The sequence below is a fragment of the Arabidopsis lyrata genome, assembly GCF_000004255.2.
Source record: "Arabidopsis lyrata subsp. lyrata unplaced genomic scaffold ARALYscaffold_3, whole genome shotgun sequence".
In the NCBI taxonomy this organism is placed as follows: Eukaryota; Viridiplantae; Streptophyta; class Magnoliopsida; order Brassicales; family Brassicaceae; genus Arabidopsis; species Arabidopsis lyrata.
The window spans coordinates 2236385-2263801 of record NW_003302553.1 but is presented as its reverse complement, the minus strand read 5'-3'; the positions used below and the strand labels follow the sequence as shown (position 1 = coordinate 2263801).

Here is a 27417-nt window from a genome sequence, read left to right as displayed (position 1 = left end):
AACCTAACTATTCAATTAAATATATTAGCCGTGAAGACAACAGATATAACTTAACGGTTGTGTACCCAAGGACATGGCAGTTATGTAATGGAAGCTGTTTTCTAGAAGAGACTACAAATACACCTACCTACCAACTATTAATAAATGAGTTAGATTATCGTCACTATCTGCAACTAAATTTATACAATACACAAAAAAAAAAAAAAAAACACAAAGAGTCATCTCTTGGAGACTACCACTAACATCAACATAGACATTGACACAACGATCTTGAACCCTGAATTGTCCCAGAACTTCTGTTTATCCCAAGACTCATTGTTAAGCTGTTGTTTGTCCGATATCAGATCTCTTATCTCTTTGATCTCCATGTCCCTTCTTTCCCCTTTCTGTGTTCCATTCACCACAGACAACAACAATAAAACTGATAAGAACACTATTGATCCAAACAAGAAGCTACACGATTGTCAGACTTATGGATTTATACTTACCCTCTGCAGCTTTCTTGTCTGGCTTCTAGCTTCTTGTAGACAGAACTCTAGTTTCAGTACCTTCTTCTTCAAATCTTGATCAGTTCTTCTCTGTTTCTCCAGCTGTTAATTGTTTCAAAATAATGAAACTTTCGCTCAGAATTTAGACAAAACAAACACAAATGTGCAATGGTCTTTGTTCAAGAGGAAAAAGATGGTTGTACCTGAGATTCGAGTTCCTTAGTCTTGTGTTTCCAGTGACCAGACATTAACCTTATCTCATCTTTCAGTTTTGTAATCTCTTCGTCTTTTACTTCAACTAGCCTATTCATCCTCTCAAATTTCATTGGAGAGACATCTTCTAGAAGTTTCTGGAGCTCGCAGTCCATGCCATCTATCCCAGCTTTCGTAATGGACTCTGTTATCTCCCGCTCGATTCTCTTAACTTCTTCTCTGAGCTGCTTTTCTGAGCACTCTCTCAGGCTCAGACCTCTCTGTAGATCATCAAGCTGATGACCGAGCTGAGTCACACGGTCTTCGTGTTCTCTAAGAGAACGTGTTTTGTCGTCAAGTTGTTTCTTTAGCAGTGAGCATTGGATCTGTGTAGATTGAGCAGAATCAGCACTTGCCTCTGCGGTTTGCTTGGTTGCATCAAGCTTTGATCTAAATTCCTCCAACTCTTTGATAAACTGTGTTCTCAAAAACAAGATTATAAATTCAGTAAGAATAACCTAGAGTACATCATTACAAAAACATAAATTTGTTATGTAACAATGCATTCTATTAGAAAGTATGACAGATAAACCTCAAGCTTAGATCACTAATACATCAATGGATCGCCGCTTAAGTTGCATATTCTATCCTATAGTTCAAAATTGAATTCCAACAGACTCAGATTCGCGTACTCCATCGCAATAACAAATTTTAAAGAGCCATAAGATATTGTCTACTTGATCTAAATAGGATTCAAGAACCACATAAATAACTCTTTGAACTGATCAAGTATCAAGAAGTAAAGACAAAGACCATAAAAATGAAACCCTTGTAAAATTTAGTAAGATGATATAGTCTAATATAGATTGGAACATAGTAATGAAGAGACCCAAATTGGTGGGTGAGAATAAACCTTATCAGCAGCAGATGCAGAAGCTTCAAGCTGACAATTCCTTTCTTCCAATCTCTTCTGCAATTTACACATCTCCATTTCCATATTCTTTCCCCTTTTCTCTGCTTCCTGAATAAAACAAACAACAACCAAAAAGCCAAATCATTTCTATCTGTATCAATTAGTTTTAAAACTCATAAATCCAGCAACCAAAAAAGAAATTGACCCCACCCTTTAATTACATGAACAAAAAGGAAGAGAATCAATCAGAGAATAAATAAATGGGATTCATAAAAAAAAAAAGGACTTACTTTTCTAGTTATGGTTTCTTTAAGAAAGGATTGTTCTTGAATAACCAAACGGCCCCTCACTTGCTTCAGCTCCGCCGCCAAAGACACCACGTTTCGCCGGAAACTCTCTTTCTTCTCATCCAAATCTCTCAGAAGTGGATCCACCGTCGTTTTTTCAGGACAAGACATCTAGATTCTACTAATTTCTAAACCTAGATGATTTGTTTCAGCTCTTGCATGCACACAACCACAAATCTAAAAACTCTGAAAAAGAGAAGAAGAAAGGAAAAAAATTACTTTTTTTTTTTTTTTTATGGTAGTTGACCATTAATACAGGAAAAATTAAATGAAGAGTCTTTCCCAATTCAAATCTATAATAATAATCAAAACAAGATCGTGACTTTACATGAGCTATGACTTGAAGTTTTAAAAAGAAAGTTCTTCTAAGTTTTCAAAATCTTCAGAGAAAATCAGATCTCTCTGATTATGGCATGAATCTAAATTTAATATCTCATTTTCTATATAAGTATCTTACAAGAACATAGGAGAGAGAGGCAGAGAAATGAACTTGCTTATTTGGGCCAAAGAGAGAGAGAAAGCGACAACGAAAATCAGAAAAGTGAGTTTAAACTTCAAAAAATCAAAAATTTCCCTCCAAAAGCCTCGGCAAACACAACTAGGACGTGCAAAAGCATATATGATTTTAAGTAAAAATATTAATGCACTTATATGTGATATGCTCAAACTATATACTTAAAAGAGCATCATTATATTTATTTGGTTAAAAATGTTATAAACGTATTAGTTTAGTTTGTTATTTGGAATTGGCAGAGTTAAGCTTGTGATTAAGGGACATGTGTGGATGAGGAAAGAGACAAAAGAGAGGAGGAAGATGCAAGTGGGAAACTCATTTTAGGTTCGGAATCTCACGGGCTTTTACAAGTGGTCTCATCACGTTCGGATTTTGCTTCGGATCAGATAAAGACAAAAACCGAAGCCGTGATGTCTTGCCTTTTGACCGAAAAGCCGTAATGATCCGAGTGAATCGATGCTGTTTATCCGTTAGATCTCTACCACGTGTCGGCTACTACGTTGCATATAAAGTTACACATACGATGTATAAATACTTGATTAAAACTTGTACAGAAATAGGAATTTTTTAAAACGAAGTTTGGTGTATTAATAGAAACCATAATGCTTGATGCGATCAAATTAGCGGTAAACTAGTTCCAAATTCCACAAACATTCTCTTCCTAATACAGATTTTCCCATTTCAGGAATCACAAAAATTTTAGATAAATAACCAACACAAGAAAGCTTTTTGCAATCGTAGGTGTTGTATCCTGATTATGAATGCCATCACTTTTCTTGGAAATTCAACGATGATACCTTCACATTGCATTCTCCGAGCGTTTTCGAGAATCTCTCCATCTAAATACATCCGAGACACCGCGTTTCGATCCTATCCTTCTCGGTTCTCAAGCTGCAACAACCAATACAGGAATGCAGATTCAGATAGAATCATCAAACTGAGAAATGTTGTGCCATTTTGTACCGACAGGCAAAGCTCTGTTACAGCTCAGGTTGTTTCTGAGGCAAGAAGTCTCTCTGCATCGACGACCTGCGCAAATGACACGACCTTGGATCAAATATACACGAAGAACGGTTTAAATGTGAAACCTTTAGTTGTCGAGAGGTTAAAAGGACACGAGAAAGATGAAGAGGTGGTCAATGGAGATGACAAAAGCGTAAACAGAGATGGTTTCGAGGGTGTTAAGAGTAATGACTTAGAGGAAGAGGCATGGAGATTGCTGAGGGATTCAGTAGTGACATACTGCGATTCGCCTGTAGGAACGGTGGCTGCTAAAGATCCAACTGACACAATGCCATCAAACTACGATCAGGTCTTTATTAGGGATTTTGTACCTTCAGCTCTGGCTTTTCTGCTGAAGGGAGAAAGCGAAATTGTTCGAAACTTCCTTCTTCACACGCTGCAGTTGCAGGTATTGATGCCAATTCGCGATGTTATACACTTAAAGAAACACAAAGTGTTGTTTAAAAGCAAAGAGTTTGCATTTAAATGAAAGGACAACTTAGATTGTTGTTGTGTGTGTTGTGGTTCCAGAGTTGGGAGAAAACAGTTGATTGTTATAGTCCAGGACAAGGGTTAATGCCTGCGAGTTTCAAAGTCAGAACTTTACCGCTTGAAGAGGACAAGTTCGAAGAGGTTCTGGATCCAGATTTTGGCGAAGCAGCTATAGGTCGTGTTGCTCCCGTTGATTCTGGTCAGTACTTTGCTGCTTCTTCAATCTGCATTTTCCCATAAATAGAGTAAGAAAGGATTGTATAGTTGATTCGTGGTAACTAAGAATACATAATTGATAATTGTTGATTCTTTCAGCTTGGCAACATATAATTGAACAGTTTGATTCACACACATGCTGGTCTAAATAGAAAATTTTCAGGTTTATGGTGGATAATATTGTTGAGGGCATACGGGAAAATCACAGGGGATTACTCGCTTCAAGAGAGGATAGATGTTCAAACAGGGATAAAGATGATTGCAAACCTGTGTTTAGCAGATGGGTTTGATATGTTTCCCACACTGTTGGTCACTGATGGCTCTTGTATGATAGATCGACGTATGGGTATCCACGGCCACCCTCTTGAGATCCAAGTAACTCCCAAAATAAGGTTTTCTTGATTAGTATCTTCAAGAAGAAAAGTTTGACTAACATGCCATGATGATTCTGTTGATCTCACAGGCTTTGTTCTATTCCGCTCTGCGGTCTTCTCGTGAGATGATAACTGTAAATGACAGCTCCAAAAACATAATAAAGACAATCAGCAACAGACTCAGCGCATTATCATTTCACATCAGAGAAAATTATTGGGTTGACAAAAACAAAATTAATGAAATTTACCGTTACAAGACAGAGGAGTACTCCATGGACGCCACCAACAAGTTCAATATCTACCCGGAACAGGTTTCTCCATGGCTAATGGATTGGGTTCCTGAAAGTCCTGACTCGGGATTCCTGATAGGAAACCTCCAGCCTGCTCACATGGATTTCAGGTTCTTCACCTTGGGAAACCTCTGGTCAATCATCTCCTCACTAGGAACACCAAAACATAACCAAGCTATATTAAATTTGATTGAAGAGAAATGGGACGATCTTGTTGGTCATATGCCGCTTAAGATATGTTACCCGGCTTTGGAATCTTCAGAGTGGCATATAATCACCGGGAGTGACCCAAAGAACACGTGAGTTCTTCTCTCTTCCTCTATGATACTTTTGGCTGAAGTAGCTTAGAATGATGTTATCTGCATATACTTTTAAATGATGGACCAGACTTCTTATGTATGTTCTGTAGGCCTTGGTCTTACCACAATGGCGGGTCATGGCCAACACTTCTCTGGCAAGTAAGCATGAGTTTTTTAATCAGACGACATATATATTTGCATTACATTAATCCACATATATGTATTTAAAAATTCTGTTAGTTCACACTGGCATGCATCAAGATGGATAGACCAGAATTAGCAGAGAAAGCAGTTACCATGGCAGAGAAGAGGCTCCAAGCTGATCGGTGGCCAGAGTACTACGATACAAGAGACGGGAAGTTCATTGGAAAACAGTCCAGGCTTTACCAGACATGGACAATTGCTGGTTTCTTAACTTCAAAGCAATTGTTGCAGAATCCTGAAATAGCATCTTCCTTGTTCTGGGAAGAAGATCTTGAGCTTCTAGAGTCTTGCGTGTGCGTTCTGACGAAATCAGGCCGGAAGAAATGTTCACGAGCTGCAGCAAAGTCTCAGATTCTTATCTAAATTGTCCATAAAACAGACTTAGGATAACAATTTCCTGTTGAAACAAATGTGTTATACACAGGTTAACCAAATTTATACTACAAGTCGTCTGTATGTATATAGTAGTTGTTTTCTATAAATTATGTCACATCTCTCACTAACTTCCCAAGCAGATGAAACATAACACAACTAAATATCAGTTTTCCTTTTATTACTAACTTGAAAACCAAGCAAGAGTGCGTACTTTTAGTGCTGTGCACTTAATCTCTAACAAATTTTGTGTCTTATACCTAATGGCTAATGATAATCGAACGAGAAATAAGCAAAGTTTAGCTGGATTTATTAAACCAAGTCATAAATTTCAACAGAAACATACAACTAAAACTCCGCTTAGAGCTTTGTTTTCATCGAGTAGGAGAAAGCTTACTCTCATGGGCATTTCCTCGCAAGCAGATTCTGCCACCATTGTTTTTTCTTAGCAAACAACTAAATAAGGAATTTGACACCATAATACTTGTCTTGGAGATCGTCTCATATGCTTCCTCCACTTCATCCGCTTCAACACACAACTGAATCCCACACAGGAACTTTGCGGGCGTAAAAAAAAAAACAGAAGTTGTTTTCTCAAAAATGTAATGGGCTAGGCCCATTCAGAAATCTAATAATTGAGAACGACGTCGTAGTAAGAAGCCCCCTTAAGCGAAACCCAAACGGCCGAAACCCAGGTTTTGGCTCCGGCGATGGCGTGGACACGACTGATTCAGAGCGCGAGAGCAGCTCTAGGGACAACGCACTCGAGTTCGACTCTTGGCCTCCCCAGATTCTACTCCAAACCAGCTACTTATTTCGGTACTTGGTTTCGATTTGCTTAGGATTGGATTGCTTTGATTATATAAGGAGAACTTAGTAGTGATTTGGAATCCAAATCTGGTTCAAGGTTTGATTCTTGTATAATATGGTATTGCAGTGAAGGTTGGGATTCCAGAGTTTCTAGGCGGGATTGGCAGAGGAGCTGAGACTCACATTGCCAAAATTGAAACTGAGATTGGTGACCTTCATAAGCTGCTTGTGACGCGTACCCTCAGACTCAAGAAGCTTGGCATTCCTTGCAAACATGTAAGTTACCAAGTCCAACTGTTGCTTCGGCCATTTTCGTTAAAAACCATAGTTTTATTCTTAGGGGGTTAGATAGTCCATTATATTGGATTGGTTCATGGGTAAATGATTCAAGCTCTTCAACTTTGAAGGGATGATGGGCGAAAGACACTGATTCAGATATATCTATATTCTTATTTTCATCATCCAACTTTAGCTTGTTTTCCTGATCCAAAAAGCATGAAATGTTTCCATATACATTGTTCCGGCACATAAACATTGATAGTTTTATGGAACAAGAACAAGACCGCCTTTTACTTGTATATCTTCTGTTGGCTCAGTTATTCAAGTCTCCTATTTTACTACCTTATGGATTCCATACTTCTGAATCTTGGTTTGCAGAGGAAACTTATACTCAACTATGGCCAGAAATACAGGTTGGGGCTATGGAAACCTAGAGCTGACGCTATTAAGTCCTGATCAAGTCTCTATGTTGAACTGTGAGTCTCTCGACTGCTGGAATAAGCTGTAGTACTTAAATGGTCATTGTCAAACCATTTCAGTATTGGACAATATAGACTGTAGAAGTAATGTTGGTTTTTTATGTTTACGCAAGTTACTTAACAAACCTATTGAAAGTGTAGTAAGTGTGCTTTAATTTACCTTGAGGAACCTATAGGCGTAGTAACTTTTCTTTATATATATATGAAAGGGGCTTCTAATAAGCCTCCTCACTATTTAATTATGTTAACTTAGTAAACGCGATCACTCATGAACACTAAAATTTTAGATTTTGAAGGCACAACAAAGTCATCAACATGTGAAAAAGTTTCCCCACCAAAGTCATGGACCTTTAGCTCTATATAAGATATGTGACCATTGGATTAGAGAACTTGATCAGTCAACAATTTTGACTGTAGAAAGGTTGATATCTTGTCTTGTTGGTTGAAAAACCGTGAGACTTAAAACCCAAAAGGCAAAAGCCGTAACCGGATTGGTCGGCTGCGTCTGGGGTCCAATGGTAAACAAAGAGACAAATATCAGATCGTGGCCTAAAGCTCTGATGGGTCAATTCTTTCGGGTCAACGTGTTTAAACAGCAGCTCTGAGAATGACACTTACTAATTTGCCGATGCTATAAGAAAATGACTACTCCTCCATAACGTAGGGGCCATTTTTGGTAATTATATATGATAGTTCTTACTACAAACGGATCCCAAAAATGGCATAAATTCAAGGATTTTGTTTAGTTTTCTAGTTATCAAATTAGCCACAAGTAAAGATGTTTCGTAAGGGTAAAAAATCCGATGATCAACAATAAAATTGAAAAAAAATGAAAGCAGTTTTTCTTTTTTGTACCATAAAAAAAATATCTCAAGTGTTTTTGGCCAAATCCGAAAGTCCCAAGTTTTTCGGTCGAGTCCTATCATGTTGCATTGTGGAACCATCACTTTTTTGTTTTGTTCATCAATTTGTCTTCGTTTCATTTTGTTGTATGTGCACTAGATGAATATCTATCCACAAAATTAACTCTTATTTGGAGGAAAAAAAAAGAGCTGAATAATGTTGAACCATACCGAAATAAGACGCAACTACTTTGGTCTTTGGTATTGCATTTTCAGCGGAGGCTTGAGATTCACGAAAATATGTATAGTAGCATTTCGGATTCCAAACTGACTAATCCCTATGTAGTAGAAGATTATGGAAGCACGAGGATAATTATAAAAAAGAAGAGGAGGAGGAAGTGAGAAAGTGGTGGTGGGTGGTCCTTGAGCCTTGAAGGAATCAAAGAAGACATCTCACACTTGACACCAATTATTATGCCACCTTCTCTCTCACGTCTCCATCCATTTTCGTTGTCATCTCTTTTTTTTTCTTGAGGCTTTACTCTCCAAACGTGTCACCTCTTTAATGGCAAATCTTTCCTCTCTTTCATTTGTTTTTGTAATCCGTGAAATTATCGATAGTATTTTTACTGTCTTTTCTAACATGTTAATCTAGCATTACTTAGATTCTCGATAGTTTTTATCTCCTTTTATTGTCCCAAAAGACTAATACAATGGATTGTTGTTGGAGATCGTATATTAGATTTTATATATATCATGATATATTTATCGAAAATAATTTTGAAATCTAGCTATATAAAGCCGTATTTTTTGTCACTTAAAAATGATTTTTAAATGTTTTGCATAAAAACGAAATGGATACCACTTGACAGCCACATTTGGTTGCCTATATTGAATTTTTGCTCCAACCAATAACGTCGGCCGTGTCCTCGTTATTTGGACGTAGATTACCTACTAATTGAATAATGTCCTAATGTTGTTAGAGCATCTCCAATGGTCTTCTCTATATTTTCCTATATTTTAGAAGAACTCTATTTTAGAGGAGATTTTGTTGCAATGGATTACTCTAAAATAGAGTTTCCTCTAAAATAGAGGAGAAAGACAATGGATTACTCTATATATAGAGTACGTAATAACATTCACAGGTTATTACGTACTCTAAATATCTTAGGTTATGTGTTTTATTTTGTTGATAATTGACTTTTCTTTTGTTGATAATTGACTGGTAATTAACTTGGCAAAACGTGAATCATTTCTTCAAAAGCTAATTAACAAACATTCAACTTAAATTCATATCCTTAGAACTTCAAAAATGTTCTCCAATCAGCTAAATAACCACGTTCAGATTTATTTTAGTAATTAACGAACCATAATCCAAACTAAACTGGTTGGCTTTCGCCTAAATATTATTCATCATGTACGAATTTAGCTTATAACAAAAGATCATCCTGATCCATTTTTGTGAGGACAAAGTATGATATATGCACTCATTTTGTTTCACAAAGTTGGTTAAAATGAAGGACACACGAAAGTCGTTTTAACCTATTATCCTTTTTTATGAATATAATTTTCTTACAAATTAAAGAAATTTTTTAAAAAACTGTTCGGGAAGAAACTAAATTCAGATAAAGAGATCTCTCACATGCGACGCACTTTGAGCAAAAGAGTCGGACCGTAGGGTCGTCATGCACATGCCTCCTCGTCTATATTTATACTTTTATTAATATTATTTTCAATTTCTTTTTTTTTTTGGCATATAGCTTATAAATATCGAAATTAAATTTTCTTAAATATAGCTTTTGAAATTGTGTTAGGTGAATGAACAATTGATTTTAATATCCGATGCAACGGACCTATAATTTAGATACACATTTAGAGCGAAAATAAATGAGCTCTTGATTTTTTTATAAATATTCTCTAATGTTGATATTTAACTGGTCGAACCTAGATTCTTGAGGAATATCGAACTTTTCATCTCAATTTTTTTTTTTTTCAAATTCAAAATTTCGAGGGAAATTTTTTACTTACGGATTTCAAAGTTCAAAGTTGTCATGAGCATCAGCACATATGTGGACTCATGGGCGGACGTACGTTACGATTAAGGGGAGCACTTGACACGGGTAAATTTTTTAAAGTTGGTGTAATTTACAGGAATTTTTAATTATGCCCCTATTAAATACTCCCTCCGTATTTTGATAAGTGTCGTTTTAGGATTTTCTTTTTAAAAAAATTAGATGTCGTTTTCAAATTTCTATGCAAAATTTCTTACTTTTTAATGTTTTATGACGTCATAAAACATTAAAAAGTAATAAATTTTGCATAGAAATTTGAAAACGACGTCCAATTCAAAAAAATAAAAATTCTAAAACGACACTTATTAAAATACGGAGGGAGTACTTGTTTAATGCCCCCAATTATTCTGTTTTCTTCTTATACAAAAGTTTTGTGTTGTGTAATATTATTTTTTAAAGTCTATATAATTCAAACACAATACAAATCCTAATTTTATTTTTGTTTTCTTTGTAAGTAAGCTCATATTTCAATGATAAAATAACTTTAAATCACTTTTGTTAACTTGAAAAAATTAATCAAATGCTTTAACTTACTTAGAAGATTCATTTATGTTAATAAAATTAGAGTTTTTTTTATTTAATATTATTGCCCCGGATAAAATTAATTTCTGGATCCGCCACTGTATGGACTAAAGACAAATGGTTGGATTTAAAAGTTAATTTCTGGAATTATGCCTCTAGTAAATATTTTGAACACTTATTATATTCATTTTTTTCTTCTAGAAATTTCATTTTCTTAGAAAATATTTACAATTCAAACTTGTGAAACGACCACCAAAACATCCTATTACAAGCTTAAAAAAAACATAGTATTTTCGTCCAACTCGTGATGATTTTGACATTTTTTTTTTCAGGGCAAACAAATCATTAAAGACAAGAAAACATTCCCACGATAAAATCGTAAAAGAATTAATTGAAACAAATTTTACACACCATCGGCTTATGCACTCGGCTATAAAGCCGAGCCGAGTTTAGTAGACGGCTGAAACTCAGACAGAATCTTTGATAGAGCTGTCATGGCTCGGACTTGCATTTCCAACGCCGCTATGTAATCTGCTGTCTCATCCAAAAGCTCCGGTAAGGCCGTTCTCCGGCAACCCGGCACCAACCCACCCAAAACCCGGACCCGACTTCCCACCGCCGACACCTTCCTCCTCCTCCTCCCACCGCTTCCCCTGACCGCCGCTGCCATTGCCCACGCCGGTTTTGTATTCCTGCGCCGCCTCAGACTCGTCCCGAATCGACTCACCAATATGGCTCGGCTCCACCGAGTTACACCCCGAGCCGTCGTCGCAAGGACTTTGTCGGCCGTGTCCCGGACTGTTGCGCTGCGCCGCGATCGCTGAAGAGCATCGTAGAGCTTTAAGGAATATACCTTCTGCGCCGTTGTGGCTCTCCATCTACGACTAAGATGGATCGCCGGAGCTTCTTCCGAGCTTATCCTTGATCGACGGAGAGCCTCCATCAGCTTTGGAGCCAACACTCTTTGTGCTCTTTGCATTCTCCGGCGAAAAGGGATTGTTTTAGTCCCTTCTACCTCCGGCGACGTGGAAGAATTCGATCCATTTCCTTGTTCAGAAGACATTCACAAGACTTTTGTAGAACCACTTAAAGAACGTTCTGTTTCTTGTTCTCTTGGAAATTTTCCAAGAAAAATGATTTTTAGAGTTTGAAAACAATGTCGAGCTCTTTCTTATTTTGATAATAATTTAAAGTAATTGGAGGGGGTCTCTAATTCTCTATATATAAACATTTGGGGGAGATTGGAGAGGCCATTCTTAAACCTATTATTTTCTATATTTTATTTATTTTTCTTGTCTTTTTCGAATTGAATACCACAATTTAGATTTCTTTTCTTTAATAATGTACATCTAAATTCACATTGGCCAATTATGAGTGACCCTGTGAATGAAAAAATAAATCAGTTTAATTTTAATGCATTTTTTAGATTGGAAAATTAAAACGAACTAAAATATCTTTTCTTCTTTCGCCGTCGAACAAAAATATCTATCTTCGTTGCAAAATTAGATATTTAAATTGATATTTTAGCAGATATTTTACACATAGACTTAACTTGAAACTTTTTACATACCTATTTATGATGGTGAGCGGTGTAAATTACTAAATTTGTGTTATGACGTGGATTTATTTGATTTGTAGAGTTTTAATTGTGAAAAGAACAAAATTGGCGATGGAATGGAGGAGTTTGATGTAATAATGTGGAGGGCAATGATTGGTGGCAATATAACCAATAGATCGAACAAATAGCTATCAAACAAAATTTAACATAAAGAAACAAAAAACCTAATGAGTTTTTAAAGAAGGAACAAAAAAATAGGAAAAAGAGAAGATGCATGTGATGGTGTTTTATTCCACGACCTTCACACCTTAGGCTTAGTGTTGTTGTGGCTATTTATCATCCACATTTTTTAGCTCACAATCGCTCTATTTTTTCAAAAATAGATTTTCAGTATTTGGTGTTTTGTGAAACATATAACATGTTCTTTATACTTTTCTTCTTTTTTGGAAAATAATAATTTGATTTAGTTTATGTTTTTCGAAAAGCATGGAATTGGGTTTTGGTTTAATTGGAAATAATAATTTAATTTAATTTGATTTAGTTTATGTTTTTTTTTATAACATATATTAATGTTTCTAAATGGAAAGCCCCTATTTATATACCATGTCAATTCATGTTTTCCTTAAAATTTATATTTTTATACCATGTCAAGAATTAACTAATCTAACATGTATCCGTCAGAGTTACTTAATATATAGCGAGTGGGTTGGGGAAACTCTCGAGTTCATAAAATGTTACATTGAAACGCATGTTTCGTAGTATTTGTTTAGGCTAGTAAGAATACAAAAAAAATAAGACAAACTATTACAAAACAAAATAATTTTTATGCAAAAAACTAAGAATATTTATACAAACATATGTAGTATTTTAATTGAAGCTGCTGTTATATAGTAGGAAATTAAGAAAGAAAAGTATCTAATTAGCAAAGAAAAACAATGTAAATGTGGGGTTTTAAGCAATAAACGTGAGTCATGACAGAGAGATTTGCCTCCTGGCGTCAGACACGCTTTGATATCCTCTTCTTAATTTATTTTCCTTTTCTGTTTGTTTATTATTCCCAAATCAAATGATTAGTTGTTATCCTCATTGATTATTTTTGTTATCCCAATTCAGGACAATAATACTAATAATGTTGACAATGATTTGTTTGCTAAAGAAAATATTAGGTATGTGTGCACTTAAATTTTTTTCCATCTTTTTTTTTTCTTTCTTAAAGACAAATCTTTCTAAATTTTCTGTCAAAAACATTGATATATGTTATAAAAAAAAACTTATGAATTATTAAACGGAGCCGTACATTGCATAATCCACAGAGCAGGGGATGCTTAATCTATCGTTAAGTCTCTTCCATGTCAATGGAAAGTATTTGTCTGGTTAGAACTTAGAACCAGACTTAGAACATTTGCTTAATCTTTTTTTTTGTTTTGACATCAAAACATTTGCTCAATTTGTTGTATCAAACCGGTTCAATTTCACTGTAACCATAAACAAATTCCTCGAAAATTCTAAAGAAGAAAGATAAATTTAATAATAAAAGCCCAGGACCAAGATAAAGTTTATTACTTCGGCCCAAAATTTAAGCTAACGAGAGGAATTTTTTTCAAACCGGTCCCGGTTTGGTTTTAGACAAGTTACTACTGCAATGAAACGACATCGTTTGAGGCAGTGGAATATGTCCTTTTCCCATAAATACGTTTTCCTAATAATTCTTGGGAAGGGGTTTATGAAGGGCTTTTGACACCAGTCATCGTCTACGTTCTTCACTTTCGTACGGTTTCTTGCCTATTAGGCTAAGCTTAACCCTAAATTCCCAAATTTGCTACTCCAAGATCTTCCTCTCCCGTCATGCTGAAGCTTCTCACTCCGACCGCTTCCCATCACGTGACTCCGGCTATTCGATTCCGGTCTACCCCGGTTAAGAGTCTATTGTTTAAGCAACTGACTCTGCTAACCGGATGGAACCGGACTTCCTACGAATTGGGTCGTCGTGCTTTTTCCTCCGAGTTGGATTCCGACGCGAAATCCTCAGCAACGACGACTGTCTCAACTAAACCTCACCTCGACGATTGTCTAACGGTTTGTACAAATTTTATTCAAAGTTCACTTTTTTTCTTTTGTATTTTTTTTTTCTTTCCGACCCATGGGGAATTTTATGATGATGGGGAATGTAGGATTTCAAGAACCAACTGAGCTGCATTTAACTTCATATTCTTTGATTTTTCTTAGATCATGGAGAAATCAGTTCAATTGGCAAACTTTTCTTTATGGTTCTAGCGATTGGAAAGTTAAAGCTAGAACCTTTATAGCATTGGTTGGGAAATTAGTAAATTTTGAAGACATTTAGTGTGTTTATGGTATATATTGATCTTCTTATAAACGCAAATTTGGATGGATGATTCCTAGGTTCATAGTCAGGCAAAGCTAGAACCTTTTATAGCAAAACCATGTCCTCGAGCTTTGTTTGGTACGATTGTTTCCATTGAGCTTTATGTTGTTTTATTGCAGGTTATAGCATTGCCATTGCCTCACAAGCCTCTTATTCCTGGCTTTTACATGCCAATCTATGTCAAGGTATGTAATCCAATATCCCTTTTTGCTGTCTCAGCTTGCGTTTATCTGACCTGTTAGAGTTTTTTTTTGTGTAGGATCCTAAAGTTCTTGCAGCTTTACAAGAGAGCAGAAGACAACAAGCTTTATATGCGGGGGCTTTCCTTTTCAAGGATGACGCGTCAACTGACTCATCTTCTAGCTCTGAAACAGAGAATATTCTAGAGAAGTTGAAAGGAAAAGAGTTGCTTAACCGGATTCATGAAGTTGGCACACTTGCTAAGGTACTAGTCTCTTGCCGCACGTTAGCACTGTGTTTTCCCTTCTCTTTGTCTGAAAGAGATAACCATTGCTAGTTTTCCAGATTTCAAGTATCCAAGGTGAGCAAGTCATCCTCATTGGCCGCAGACGACTTCGAATAACAGAGATGGTAAGTTAATGGAAATATATCTTTTTAAAGGCTCAAAGTTCATGAAAATTAAAGACTTTAAAGTTCAGAAGCTGTGTGTATACCTTCCACATGTGTCTTCTGCTTATCAAGTAATGGTTCTCTCAGTGTGAAAACCATGTGCTTTGTTTCTGTTCAGGTGAGTGAAGATCCTCTAACCGTCAAAGTTGACCATCTAAAGGTGTGTTTCTGTTTTCAAGCCTTTCCTTATATGATACAAGCATGGGAGCAGGTTTCTGTTTCCTTTTGAAATGCTGAAATCTATAACCCTTGTCACGTGTTTCTTTGCAGGATAAGCCATATGACAAGGACGATGATGTCATCAAGGCAACATACTTTCAAGTTATGTCGACACTTAGGGATGTTTTAAAGACAACTTCACTCTGGAGAGATCAAGTTCGGACATATACCCAGGCATGTTCTCTTCATATCTGGCACAGCTTGCGAGTACAAATATTTCAGAATATCAGTATCTTAGTAAATTTATCTTGAATAGCATATAGGTGAATTCAATTATCCAAGGTTAGCCGATTTTGGAGCCGGGATCTCTGGCGCTAACAAACATCAAAATCAGGGGGTTCTTGAAGAACTGGATGTAAGTAATTAGCTATTAGTCTATTACTGTCACGCTTTGATGCTGACATTACCTCAAACAGGATAATATTCCATTCTTAGACAGCTTCTCATAGTTTTTCTTCGATCCAGGTTCATAAACGTCTGGAGTTGACGCTGGAATTGGTGAAAAAAGAAGTTGAAATTAACAAGATTCAAGTACTTCATGCCTTCACTTTTCCCCACTTTCCAGCTGACTCGTGCTACTAGATTTTTGTGAATGATTATTTTATATAGACTGAATCCTCATCTCTTTAAATTCGTGTTTAGGAATCCATAGCAAAAGCTGTTGAAGAAAAATTTAGTGGCGACAGACGTCGTATCATACTAAAGGAGCAGATCAATGCTATAAAAAAGGTTTTCAGTTCGCCTCTAAATTTACAGCTGCTATTTTATGGGTGTGTCTGATGTATAGTATTGTTCGTTGATCACTATTAAATGTACCAATGCAGGAGCTTGGCGTGGAGACAGACAACAAATCTGCACTTTCTGGTTAGTACTACTAGTCTACTACTACAGGATTATTTTCTATTCTATTGTTTTTATTTGATATTATTTAGAGAGATTCAAACTTTGAGATTGCACCATTGTGAACTCATGACGCCAAATTATTTATAGTTTGAGTTCCGAGAGCTGTGCATCAATGAGTGTAAAACAACTGAAGCTAAAGTCTGTTTTTTTCCGCAGAAAAGTTTAGGGGGAGGGTTGACCCTATTAAAGACAAGATTCCAGAACATGTACTAAAAGTCATAGAAGAAGAGCTTAAAAAACTGCAGCTGTTAGAAACCAGTTCCAGCGAATACGATGTGACCTATAACTACCTTGATTGGTTGACCGTGCTGCCTTGGGGAAAATTCAGGTTTGCCATTAGCTTCATTCTTATGTCTTGAAGAGAGTTATAGCAGCATTTGTAATTGATTTTTTTGTGCACTGATTGAGAAGTCTCATTTACTATCATATTAATTTGGTTTGCAGTGATGAGAATTTTGATGTCCTACGGGCAGAAAAGATTCTTGACGAGGATCATTACGGATTATCTGATGTAAAAGAAAGAATACTAGAGTTTATTGCTGTGGGAAGACTTAGAGGCACTTCACAAGGTCGTATCTTTGCCTTTCCAGTTCAATCTTCTTTTGTCCTCATTATTTTATAAGTTCTGAAGGTGAAAATTTGTAAAATGTGTCAACAGGGAAGATCATTTGTCTCTCTGGCCCACCTGGAGTAGGTAAAACTAGCATTGGGCGTTCCATTGCACGTGCTCTTGACCGCAAGTTCTTCCGGTTCTCTGTTGGAGGACTATCCGATGTTGCTGAGATTAAGGTAAAACATGACAAAACTAAAATTCAAATTTGTTGATGAGATATTTATAAATAACAATCTATTATCTTATACATTGTTTAGGGGCATCGTCGAACATATATTGGTGCCATGCCTGGAAAGATGGTGCAATGTCTAAAGAATGTGGGAACAGAAAATCCTCTTGTTCTGATCGATGAGATTGATAAGGTAGCTAGCCTTTTAGTATTTGTTTTGGAGTTTGTATATTCAAAATGTAATAGTTTCGTTTCTTTGTTAAAGCTTTCTTTGCAATAATTGTCTATGGTTCCTTGGCAGCTTGGAGTTAGGTGCCACGATGGCGACCCAGCCAGTGCAATGTTGGAGCTTTTGGATCCAGAGCAAAATGCAAACTTTCTAGACCACTATCTCAATGTTACTATTGACTTATCCAAGGTTTTCATGGCCATTTTTTCTTCTCTTTACATTTTTTCATTTGCAATTTTCTTTCTTTGGATCCACCAAATTGAAGAAAAACTGGAATCCATTGACCCGATCTACGTATTGGTTTCATAATAGGAAGTTTGTTTTCAAACTTAGGTCTAATCAAATTTATTGCAGGTTTTATTTGTATGCACAGCAAACGTGACAGATACCATTCCGAGTCCCCTGCTAGACAGAATGGAGGTGATTACTCTCTCAGGGTACATTACTGATGAGAAAATGCATATTGCTAGAGACTATTTGGTGAAAACTGCACGCAGAGATTGTGGCATTAAGCCTGAACAGGTCTCATTCACAACCATTAGCTGTTTTCTTTATTTTATTATTGTTTGAACAAACATAAAAGATTTTGCTCAAGTTGTTTGTACTCTTCCCAGGTTGATGTGAGCGATGCAGCTCTTCTTTCCTTGATAGAAAATTACTGCAGAGAAGCAGGAGTTAGAAATCTCCAGAAGCAGATAGAGAAGGTTTTTCGTAAGGTAAGTTTACAAGTTCACTGACCATTCCAAACTTCTTGCTCGGACCCCAAAGATCTGAAATGATTGATTTTCTTACAGATTGCTCTTAAACTTGTGCGCAAAGGGGCAGCATCAGCCGAAGTGCCTGCAATTTCTGATGATGTTACTACTGACAATGGAGATACTAAATCTTTGGCCAAGACTGATTTGGAATCCCCAGAGACCTCTGCAGACGGATCCACCGTGTTGACAGATGAGTTGGCAACTGGTGACACAAAAGAATCAAAGACTGAGCAGAGCGGAGAGGTAGATGAAACGGTTGAAAAGTTAATGATTGATGAATCGAACCTTTCAGAAGGATCCACTGTGTTGACAGATGATTTGGCAACTGGGGATTTAACAGAATCAACGACTGAGCAGAGCGGAGAGGTAGCTGAAAAGTTTATGATTGATGAATCAAACCTTTCAGATTATATAGGCAAGCCAGTATTCCAGGCAGAGAAAATATACAAACAGACACCAGTCGGGGTTGTAATGGGTCTAGCTTGGACATCCATGGGGGGCTCAACATTGTACATAGAGACAACCTTTGTAGAAGAAGGAGAAGGCAAAGGTGGTCTTCATATAACGGGTCGGCTTGGGGATGTGATGAAAGAAAGCGCAGAGATTGCTCACACAGTCGCCAGAAGAATAATGCTGGAGAAAAAACCGGAGAACAAGTTCTTTGCGAATTCCAAGCTTCATTTACATGTACCTGCAGGAGCCACTCCAAAAGACGGTCCAAGCGCAGGCTGCACCATGATAACTTCATTGCTATCACTTGCCTCGAAGAAGCCAGTAAGGAAGGATCTTGCAATGACCGGAGAAGTCACTTTGACGGGTAGAATTCTTGCAATTGGCGGCGTAAGTAAAACAAAACACAATTACTCTGTTTTAGCTTTTTAGTTACCACTTTCTTGTACTAATACACAAAATATATATCTCTCTCTCTATCTCTTTGTCAGGTGAAAGAGAAGACAATAGCTGCAAAACGGAGTCAAGTGAAGGTGATAATATTCCCGGAGGCTAACCGGCGAGATTTTGATGAGCTGGCGGAAAACGTGAAAGAAGGGCTCGAAGTTCATTTCGTGAATGAATATGAGCAGATTTTCGAGCTAGCCTTTGGCTATGACCATTAGAGAAGTCTTTAGGCTGATTTTCTATATCTCTTCTTGGTTGATTTCACCATTATTAATTATGTATTATGTTCTTTCTGTTAACTAGTGTAATTTATATATATGCGGTTGGATTTCAGGTTTTGTTGTAAAATCTAAACTCCTCTTTTCTTTACTTTATAACTGGCTTCTGTGAATCTTTGAAATGTAAACATTCGAAGAAAGAGACACTTTGGACCTTTTTTAAAAAAGATTTATGTACCGAAATCCATAAAGCTGATAATATTAGACAAATCTAAACTCCAAAATCTTCCATTATCCAGAACAAAAAAGACAAGTCCAAATTCTTTATTTTCTACTAATTAGTAATTCAGCTACCCTTCAGAATTTTCTTATTTACAGGTTACAAAAAACATTTTTTCAAAAAATTTAATATTTGTTTATTTTCCTGTTTTATATAGGATAATATAGAAATTCTTAAGTAAATCTCTTCGCATATAAATACAGCTACTTGTCTGTAGAATAAAACTCAAAAATACAACACAGAAATTATTATATGCAAATCTCGTAAGACTTGTCGACTATAATAATGATGATAAACGAAGGTATTTATAGCAGCTAATCCTCTTGTGTGATTATAAACACAAAGATGCTTTTTTGTTTTACTTAATTTGTTTTGTCAATCAACAATGATTAACAGAGAAGTGGACCAGAAAATTTTGGGAGTAATTTTTTAAGTTAATAAATATTTTAATGACATCAATTTTACTATTTTTGGAAGGGTTTAAGAACGGATTTGACACGAGTCTTGTTCATCTTCGTCGTCTACCTTCGTACGACGGTTTATTGCATCTTAGGCGGCAAAGCTTAAACCTAAATTCTCGCGTTTTCTACGGTGCCCGTCATGTGACTCCTCCGGCTATTCGGGTCGGATCCATCCCGGTTCAGAGTCTACTCTTCAGGGCACCGACTCAGCTAACCGGATGGACCCGGAGTTGGGGTCATCGTGTTTCTTTCTCCCATCGCAGTGACGGTCTCGATCTCTTATCTTCTTCACCGATTGTCTCAACTAACCCTACCCTCGACGATTGTCTAACGGTTTGTACAAATTTTATTCAAAATTCACTTTTTTTTTTTTTAAAGTTTATTTTGAAGATAATGTAGGACTCGATTAATTCCATTGGCAAAAGTTTCAGTATGATTTAGCGATTGGGAAGTTGAAAAATTCTTGTTCTGAGCTATGTGATCAAACCTTGCTCTTGTTTAATTTCAGGTTATAGCATTGCCATTGCCTCACAAGCCTCTTATTCCTGGCTTTTACATGCCAATCTATGTCAAGGTATGTTAGTGAAACTTAGCTACTCGTAATCTTAGTGAAAGAATGGATTTTGTTATCTTGTGTTCTCTGACCTGTATGAGCTTTTATTTGTCTAGGATCCTAAAGTTCTTGCAGCTTTACAAGAGAGCACAAGACAACAATCTCCATATGTTGGGGCTTTCCTTTTGAAGGATGGCGCTTCTACTGATTCATCTTCTTGCTCTGAAACAAATAATGTTGTCCACAAGTTTAAAGGCAAAGGGAAACCAAAAAAGAAAAGAAGAAAAGAGTTGCTTAACCGTATTTACCAAGTGGGCACTCTTGCTCAGGTACCCTCTTTCTGCACGTTAGCACTGTCTTTTCCTTTTGTATCTCTATCTGAAAAGACTTAAACCATTGCCAATTTTTCAGATTTCAAGTATCCAAGGTGAGCAAGTCATCCTTGTTGGTCGCAGACGACTTCGAATAAAAGAGATGGTATGTTAATGGAGAAACAGGCTTCGATTATCTCTCTACTAAAAGGATATGTGTCTTCTGTTTTATCAAGTTATGGTTCTCTCATTGAGAAAACCATGTTTTGTTTTTCTACAGGTGAGTGAAGATCCTCTAACCGTCAACGTTTACCATTTAAAGGTTTGTTTCTGTTTTTAAGACTTTCCTTTTATGAAATGTGGTTTCTATTTCCTTATGAAATTCTGGAATCTATAACCCTTGACCCTTGACACGTTTGTTATATGCAGGATAAGCCATATGACAAGGACAATGCTGTCATCAAGGCAAGCTACGTTGAAGTTATCTCGATGCTTAGGGATGTCTTAAAGATAAATTCACTCTGGAGAGATCAAGTTCAGACATATACCCAGGCATGTTTGCTTCATATTTGACACTGCTTGCGAGTGCAAAATATGCCAACATTTCAGTATCTAAATAGATTTCTTTTGAATTTCTGAAGGATATAGGTGACTTCAGTTATCAACATTTAGCTGATTTTGGAGCCGGGATCTCTGGCGCTAACAAACATCAAAATCAGGGGGTTCTTATAGAACTGGATGTAAGCAGTTTAACGATTAGTCTATTACTGTTACGTTTTAATGCTGAAATCACCTCAAACAGGATGATATTCCATTCTTAGTCAGCTTCTCATGTTGGTTTCTTCGATCCAGGTTCATAAACGTCTAGAGTTGACGTTGGAATTGGTGAAAAAACAAGCAGAAATTAACAAGATTAAAGTACGTCATTCCTTCATTTTTGTAAATAATTCTTTTATATATATTAAGTGTATTAATTAAGTGTCCCATTGCAGGAGACAGATGACGGATCTTCACTTTCTGGTTAGTACTACTAGTCCACTACTATAGGAATATTTTCAGATTGTCCAGTGAGATTCAAATTTTCAGATTGCACCTTTGTGAATTCATGACGCCTAAATTAGTAACTTGTTATAGTTCCAAGAGTTGTACGTCGATGACTGGAAAACAACTTGATGCTTATAAAGCCTGTTCTTTTCTTCTTTTCTGCAGCAAAGATAAGGGTAAGGATTGATACTAATAAAGAAAACATTCCAAAACATGTATTAAAAGTCATGGAAGAAGAGTTTTCAAAGCTGGAGATGTTAGAAGACAATTATAGCGACTTCGATTTGACCTATAACTACCTTGATTGGTTGACCGTACTGCCTTGGGGAAATTTCAGGTTTGTCATGCTTCATGCCCATGTCTTGAGGAGAGTTATAACACCATTTTAGATAATTTTCTTGTGCACTGATTGAGAAGTCTCATTTATAATCATATTAATTTGGTTTGCAGTTATGAGAATTTTGATGTCCTACGGGCAAAGAAGATTCTTGACGAGGATCATTACGGATTATCTGATGTAAAAGAAAGAATATTAGAGTTTATTGCTGTGGGAAGACTTAGAGGCACTTCACAAGGTCGTATCTTTGCCTTTCTAATTCAGTCTTCTTTGCTAGAACCTTATGTCCTCATTTATAAGTTCTGAAGGTGAGAATTTGTAAAATGTGTCAACAGGGAAAATCATTTGTCTATCTGGCCCACCTGGAGTAGGTAAAACTAGCATTGGGCGTTCAATTGCACGTGCTCTTGACCGCAAGTTCTTCCGGTTCGCTGTTGGAGGACTATCTGATGTTGGGGAGATAAAGGTATACTATACATGGCAAAACTATAATTCAAATATTTATATATAATCATATATTCTCTTAAACACTATTTAGGGTCATTGTCAAACATATGTTGGTGCCATGCCTGGAAAGATGGTGCAATGTCTAAAGAGTGTGGGAACAGAAAATCCTCTTATTCTGATCGATGAGATTGATAAGGTAGCTAGCTTTTTAGTATTTGAATTGGCTTTTTGGGTTTTCTATTCAAACATATTAGCTCCAGTTACGCTTTTGCAATAATTTGTCTGCTGTTCCTTGGCAGCTTGATAGGTGCCACACTGGCGACCCAGCCAGCGCGTTGTTGGAGGTTATGGATCCAGAGCAGAATGCAAATTTTCTAGACCACTTTCTCAATGTTACTATTGACTTATCAAAGGTTTTTACTCTTTTGCCATGACGGTTTTTTCTACTCTTTGCATTTTTCATTCTATTTGATCCATCAAGGTTAAGGAAAACTCTGTGTATTGATATTCATAATATGCAGTTTTGTGTTTGGCGTAAGGTCTAAACTAATTTATTGCAGGTTTTATTTGTATGCACTGCAAATGTGATAGAAATGATTCCGGGTCCTCTGCTAGACAGAATGGAGGTGATTGATCTTTCTGGGTATGTTACTGATGAGAAAATGCATATTGCTAGAGACTATTTGGTGAAAAAGACATGCAGAGATTGTGGCATTAAGCCTGAACAGGTCTCACTCGCAACCATTGATCCTCATTCTTCTGTTATTTCTGATGCCATTTGCTGTTTTTAGCTTACGAGAGATGCCATGTTCAGGTTGATTTGAGTGATGCAGCTCTTCTTTCCTTGATAGAAAATTACTGCAGAGAAGCAGGAGTTAGAAATCTCCAAAAGCAGATTGAGAAGATTTACCGTAAGGTAAGTTGCTACAAAGTCGCATGTTTCTTGTATCTCAAACTATTTACTAGAATCAACAGAATCTAAAATCATTTGTGACCTTCTTGGCAGGTTGCTCTTGAACTAGTACGCCAAGGAGCAGTTTCTTTTTATGTTACTGACACTAAAGATACTAAATCTTTGGCCAAGACCGATTCGGAGGTTAAGGGAATGAAAGTGGCTGATATTATGAAGATACTCGAATCAGCAACTGGGGATTCAACAGAATCAAAGACTAAGCAGAGCGGAGTGGTAGCTAAAACGTTTAAAAAGGTTATGATTGATGAATCAAACCTTGCAGATTATGTAGGCAAACCAGTATTCCAGGAAGAGAAGATCTATGAACAGACACCTGTTGGGGTTGTGATGGGTCTAGCTTGGACATCCATGGGTGGCTCAACGTTGTACATAGAGACAACCTTTGTAGAAGAAGGAGAGGGAAAAGGTGGTCTTCATATAACGGGTCAGCTTGGGGATGTGATGAAAGAAAGCGCAGAGATCGCTCACACAGTCGCTAGAAGAATAATGTTTGAGAAAGAACCGGAGAACCTCTTTTTTGCGAATTCCAAGCTTCATTTACATGTTCCTGAAGGAGCCACACCAAAAGACGGTCCAAGTGCAGGCTGCACCATGATCACTTCGTTCCTATCACTTGCCATGAAGAAGTTTGTAAGGAAGGATCTTGCAATGACCGGAGAAGTCACTCTAACTGGTAGAATTCTTCCAATTGGTGGCGTAAGTAACACACACTACAATTACTCTGTTTTAGCTTTGGAGTTAATGATTTCTTGGATTGAGTTCATTTTAATACACAAAATCTCTCTCTCGCTCAGGTTAAGGAGAAGACTATAGCTGCAAGACGGAGTCAGATCAAAACAATAATATTTCCGGAAGCAAATCGGAGAGACTTTGAGGAGCTTGCGGAAAACATGAAAGAAGGGCTTGATGTTCACTTCGTGGATGAATATGAGAAAATATTCGATCTAGCATTCAATTATGACCATTAGAATAAATTTGAGAAGATTCTCACTTGGGATCTTCCTCTGTTGTTGTTTTCATTTTATCATCGATTCTTAGTTCTTAGGCTGACCTTCTTCTTCTAACTCTTCTTACCACAAGAAGAAATGTAACATGAGCCATGGATTTTGTAATACGTTTCTACTAATTATGGTAATTTCTCTCTCTTTCTCTGAGTACAGAAATCAAAACCCTAATGATGAAACGTTTTGTTGTCATAACAAACTCCTTCAATCTAACTCCAAGATCTTCCATCATCCATCGTGTACCTTCAGCTACCCTCCAAATCTTCGTTATTTACAAAAAACACAACTGTCTTCTTACTGCTAAATATGTACATTTTAAATTAAAATTTGGCAATTTTCTTTTTTCTCGTATGTAGACTAGGAACTCTCTTCCATGAAAATAGTAAGTAGACGTATGTTGATCAATGCAAGAACAGACATAAAACATTCTATAGGTCTATATTGTTTTGTTTGACAACAATCTTCAAGTAATCCAATTTTTGCAGGAGCTTGGATTCGATTAAAAAGATGATAAATCTTGTTGTGGTAAGTACCATCGTAAGTGTATCTTGAATTAAGTTTATATCTTGATCGTAAGATATCTATAAACAATACTTCTCTCTGCAGCAAAAGTTTAGGGAAAGGATTGAGCCTAATAAGCTAAAAATCCCAAAACGTGTATTGCAAGTTATTGATGAAGAGCTTACGAAATTGGAGGTGTTTAAGACCGGTAACGACTTTACTATCGCCAGTAACTACCTTGAGTGGTTGACCGTATTTCCCTGGGGAAATTACAGGTTTTGCTGATTTGATTCAATTCATATATTATGCTCATGTACTTGAAAAAGTAGCATTATGGAAATTATTTGTAAAATTTGATTAATTTTGTTTGCAGTGGTGAGAATTGTGATGTCATGAGTGCAGAAAAGATTCTTGACGAGGATCATTATGGCTTATCTAATGTAAAAGAAAGAATAATAGAACACATTGCTGTTGAAAAACTTAGAGGCACTCCTCAAGGTTGGTCTCTATATATTGTTTCTTAATTTTATATAGAAAAATCATGTCCTTTATTTCGTATATATATTGTGTTACTCAGGGAAGATAATTTGTCTAGCGGGTCCTCCCGGGGTTGGTAAGACTAGCATTGCTCGTTCTATTGCACGTTCTCTTCACCGCAATTTCTTTCAATTCTCTGTTGGAGGGCTATGTACGGCTGCTAACATTAAGGGGATTCCTCGAACATTTTACTATGCCACACTGGGAAAGATGGTGCAATGTCTAAAAATTAAGTGTGGGAACAGAGAAATCACAAAACGTATTTTCGTTGGATTTATTTAAGTAGTATATATAGATTATAAAATCACAAACTGAAAACCCTCTTTTCACCTATATTTCACATTATCGTTATCATGTTTACAAATCGATGATGACGCAATCAATGAAATAAATGCCTTAAATTATTCTGAAGTCTGAACTATATATGTCGAAAATACGTTTTTTAAAAAACATTATCGGATATTTATTAAAATGACTTGATGAATCTGAATTCTGAAGTTTGAAGTCAAAACAAAATGTTAAAATTACTTCCTTTTTTTTTTCTTTTTTTTTCTTCTTAAATTAAGTGGATAAATCGACCTTCATTGTTTCGCTTTACCAAGGGTTTTGTGAAATCTTGAAGATGTGACATAAAATGGAGAAAAAACCAACTTAATTGGAGCATCAAGATTTACATCTTTAGATTACTTTTGTTTGGTTATAGATCTTTCGAGTACTTTATATCGAAATCCATCATTAGCACAAAATCTTATAACGATCACAAAAGCCTCATCACGCCATCTTAAAATCAATCAAATTCCAAATTCTTCACCTTATATATATTAGTAGTTGCAATTTTTAATTCGTTTTGAACGTATATATCATACACGAGTATATATCAAAAGGATATAGATATCACATATCTTGTGGTACGGTAGAGAATCTAGAGATGCATGAATCATACATAGCCTATAAGATGGAAAGAGTCACAATTATTTAATATTCCATAAATGGAAAGCCATAAGAAAAAGGCAATATAAACCGTACCCTACAAAGATTTGAGGCACACACATGCTCTATGCTTGCCTCATCCATATATGTACTTGTATCATAGACATAAGCGAAAATCACGTGCGAATTTGAGTGTTATATGGTAAAAATAAGAGAGAGTGTGTGTGTGTATTATAAAGTTGTACCAACCCCATCAAAGTGTGTGAAATGCCTAACAAGCCAAAAGATGTGACAGGCTGACGTTGATGGTGGAGTCGATCTTTCGCTTTATTTTTAGACTCATGAGTGGATAACCAATCGAAAATGTGTAGATAAACTATTCAAGCTAGTGAAGTAGTGGTCATAAATTTCACTAGGAACTTCAGACCATATATAAAATTATTTTGTAATTTTTGTTTCTATTTGGGCTGAATGAAGCTAATTTTTTTAATAGTAAAACCATTATAAGAACAAAAAAATGTTTCGTTTGAATGTTACTAGCTTTCTTTGATGATGCACACAGCACACCGTATTGGTGTTTATCTGAACCTAATGGACAAATTGCGTCGTATCACACATTTCAGATTTTCTGAGGTCATCCGCCTAAGCGAATATTTATAAAGGTGATTTTAGATTGATTATACAATCACATTAATCAAATTTATAATGATTGCATGGTCTTTTGTAGTGTAAAGTAAACAAAAAAAGTTGGA

The 27417-nt window shown here is 36.3% G+C and overlaps 7 protein-coding genes across 10 annotated transcripts; 5 read left to right on the top strand and 2 right to left on the bottom strand.

Annotated features, from left to right (window-relative positions):
- Positions 1-42: 42 nt before the first annotated feature.
- LOC9320603 (myosin heavy chain, striated muscle) lies at positions 43-2527 on the bottom strand. Its single transcript, XM_021032234.1, has 6 exons — positions 2269-2527; positions 1884-2126; positions 1594-1701; positions 692-1156; positions 489-590; positions 43-386 (listed from the first exon to the last, which is right to left on the bottom strand). Exons 2-6 carry the CDS (start codon positions 2049-2051, stop codon positions 219-221), a joined length of 1011 nt encoding a protein of 336 aa, XP_020887893.1. The 5' UTR covers positions 2052-2126; positions 2269-2527; the 3' UTR covers positions 43-218.
- Positions 2528-2610: 83 nt separating this feature from the next.
- Positions 2611-5891, top strand: LOC9320602 (probable alkaline/neutral invertase A, chloroplastic). The gene is made up of 6 exons (XM_002884490.2): positions 2611-3865; positions 3988-4147; positions 4328-4539; positions 4628-5127; positions 5238-5286; positions 5368-5891. Exons 1-6 carry the CDS (start codon positions 3212-3214, stop codon positions 5692-5694), a joined length of 1902 nt encoding a protein of 633 aa, XP_002884536.1. The 5' UTR covers positions 2611-3211; the 3' UTR covers positions 5695-5891.
- A 474-nt stretch (positions 5892-6365) lies between these two features.
- Positions 6366-7513, top strand: LOC9318504. Of its 2 annotated transcripts, none has more exons than XM_021032236.1 (3): positions 6366-6522; positions 6641-6789; positions 7198-7513. In XM_021032236.1, the coding sequence occupies exons 1-3, from the start codon at positions 6414-6416 to the stop codon at positions 7246-7248; spliced, it is 309 nt and encodes a 102-aa protein (XP_020887895.1). In that variant the 5' UTR covers positions 6366-6413; the 3' UTR covers positions 7249-7513. The 2 variants fall into 2 exon arrangements, with proteins under 2 accessions (XP_020887895.1, XP_020887894.1); XM_021032235.1 differs by having other exon boundaries at positions 6369-6522; positions 7171-7513.
- Positions 7514-10890: 3377 nt separating this feature from the next.
- On the bottom strand, positions 10891-12087 carry LOC9320601 (transcription factor bHLH150). Its single transcript, XM_002882390.2, has one exon. The coding sequence runs from the start codon at positions 11768-11770 to the stop codon at positions 11138-11140; it is 633 nt and encodes a 210-aa protein (XP_002882436.1). The 5' UTR covers positions 11771-12087; the 3' UTR covers positions 10891-11137.
- A 1894-nt stretch (positions 12088-13981) lies between these two features.
- On the top strand, positions 13982-19503 carry LOC9320600 (lon protease homolog 4, chloroplastic/mitochondrial). 2 transcript variants are annotated; one of them, XM_021032230.1, is made up of 19 exons: positions 13982-14341; positions 14771-14836; positions 14911-15096; positions 15177-15242; positions 15400-15441; positions 15552-15674; positions 15757-15855; positions 15966-16031; positions 16143-16229; positions 16325-16364; positions 16560-16731; positions 16848-16972; positions 17062-17192; positions 17274-17378; positions 17487-17603; positions 17769-17936; positions 18029-18130; positions 18209-19012; positions 19114-19503. In XM_021032230.1, exons 1-19 carry the CDS (start codon positions 14111-14113, stop codon positions 19285-19287), a joined length of 2904 nt encoding a protein of 967 aa, XP_020887889.1. In that variant the 5' UTR covers positions 13982-14110; the 3' UTR covers positions 19288-19503. The 2 variants fall into 2 exon arrangements, with proteins under 2 accessions (XP_020887889.1, XP_020887890.1); XM_021032231.1 differs by having other exon boundaries at positions 15552-15707.
- Positions 19504-19816: 313 nt separating this feature from the next.
- On the top strand, positions 19817-24840 carry LOC9320599 (lon protease homolog 3, mitochondrial). 2 transcript variants are annotated; one of them, XM_021032516.1, is made up of 19 exons: positions 19817-19868; positions 20045-20361; positions 20537-20602; positions 20698-20910; positions 20993-21058; positions 21173-21214; positions 21322-21444; positions 21534-21632; positions 21745-21810; positions 21885-21912; positions 22102-22273; positions 22387-22511; positions 22609-22739; positions 22812-22916; positions 23020-23133; positions 23281-23448; positions 23535-23636; positions 23727-24389; positions 24488-24840. In XM_021032516.1, the coding sequence occupies exons 1-19, from the start codon at positions 19853-19855 to the stop codon at positions 24659-24661; spliced, it is 2790 nt and encodes a 929-aa protein (XP_020888175.1). In that variant the 5' UTR covers positions 19817-19852; the 3' UTR covers positions 24662-24840. The 2 variants fall into 2 exon arrangements, with proteins under 2 accessions (XP_020888175.1, XP_020888173.1); XM_021032514.1 differs by lacking the exon at positions 19817-19868 and having other exon boundaries at positions 19910-20361.
- LOC9318503 (lon protease homolog 1, mitochondrial) lies at positions 24822-26017 on the top strand. The gene is given in 5 exon segments (XM_021030893.1): positions 24822-24937; positions 24939-24963; positions 25304-25473; positions 25572-25638; positions 25781-26017. Coding segments are annotated over 5 exon segments (615 nt in total).
- The last annotated feature ends 1400 nt before the right edge of the window (positions 26018-27417 follow it).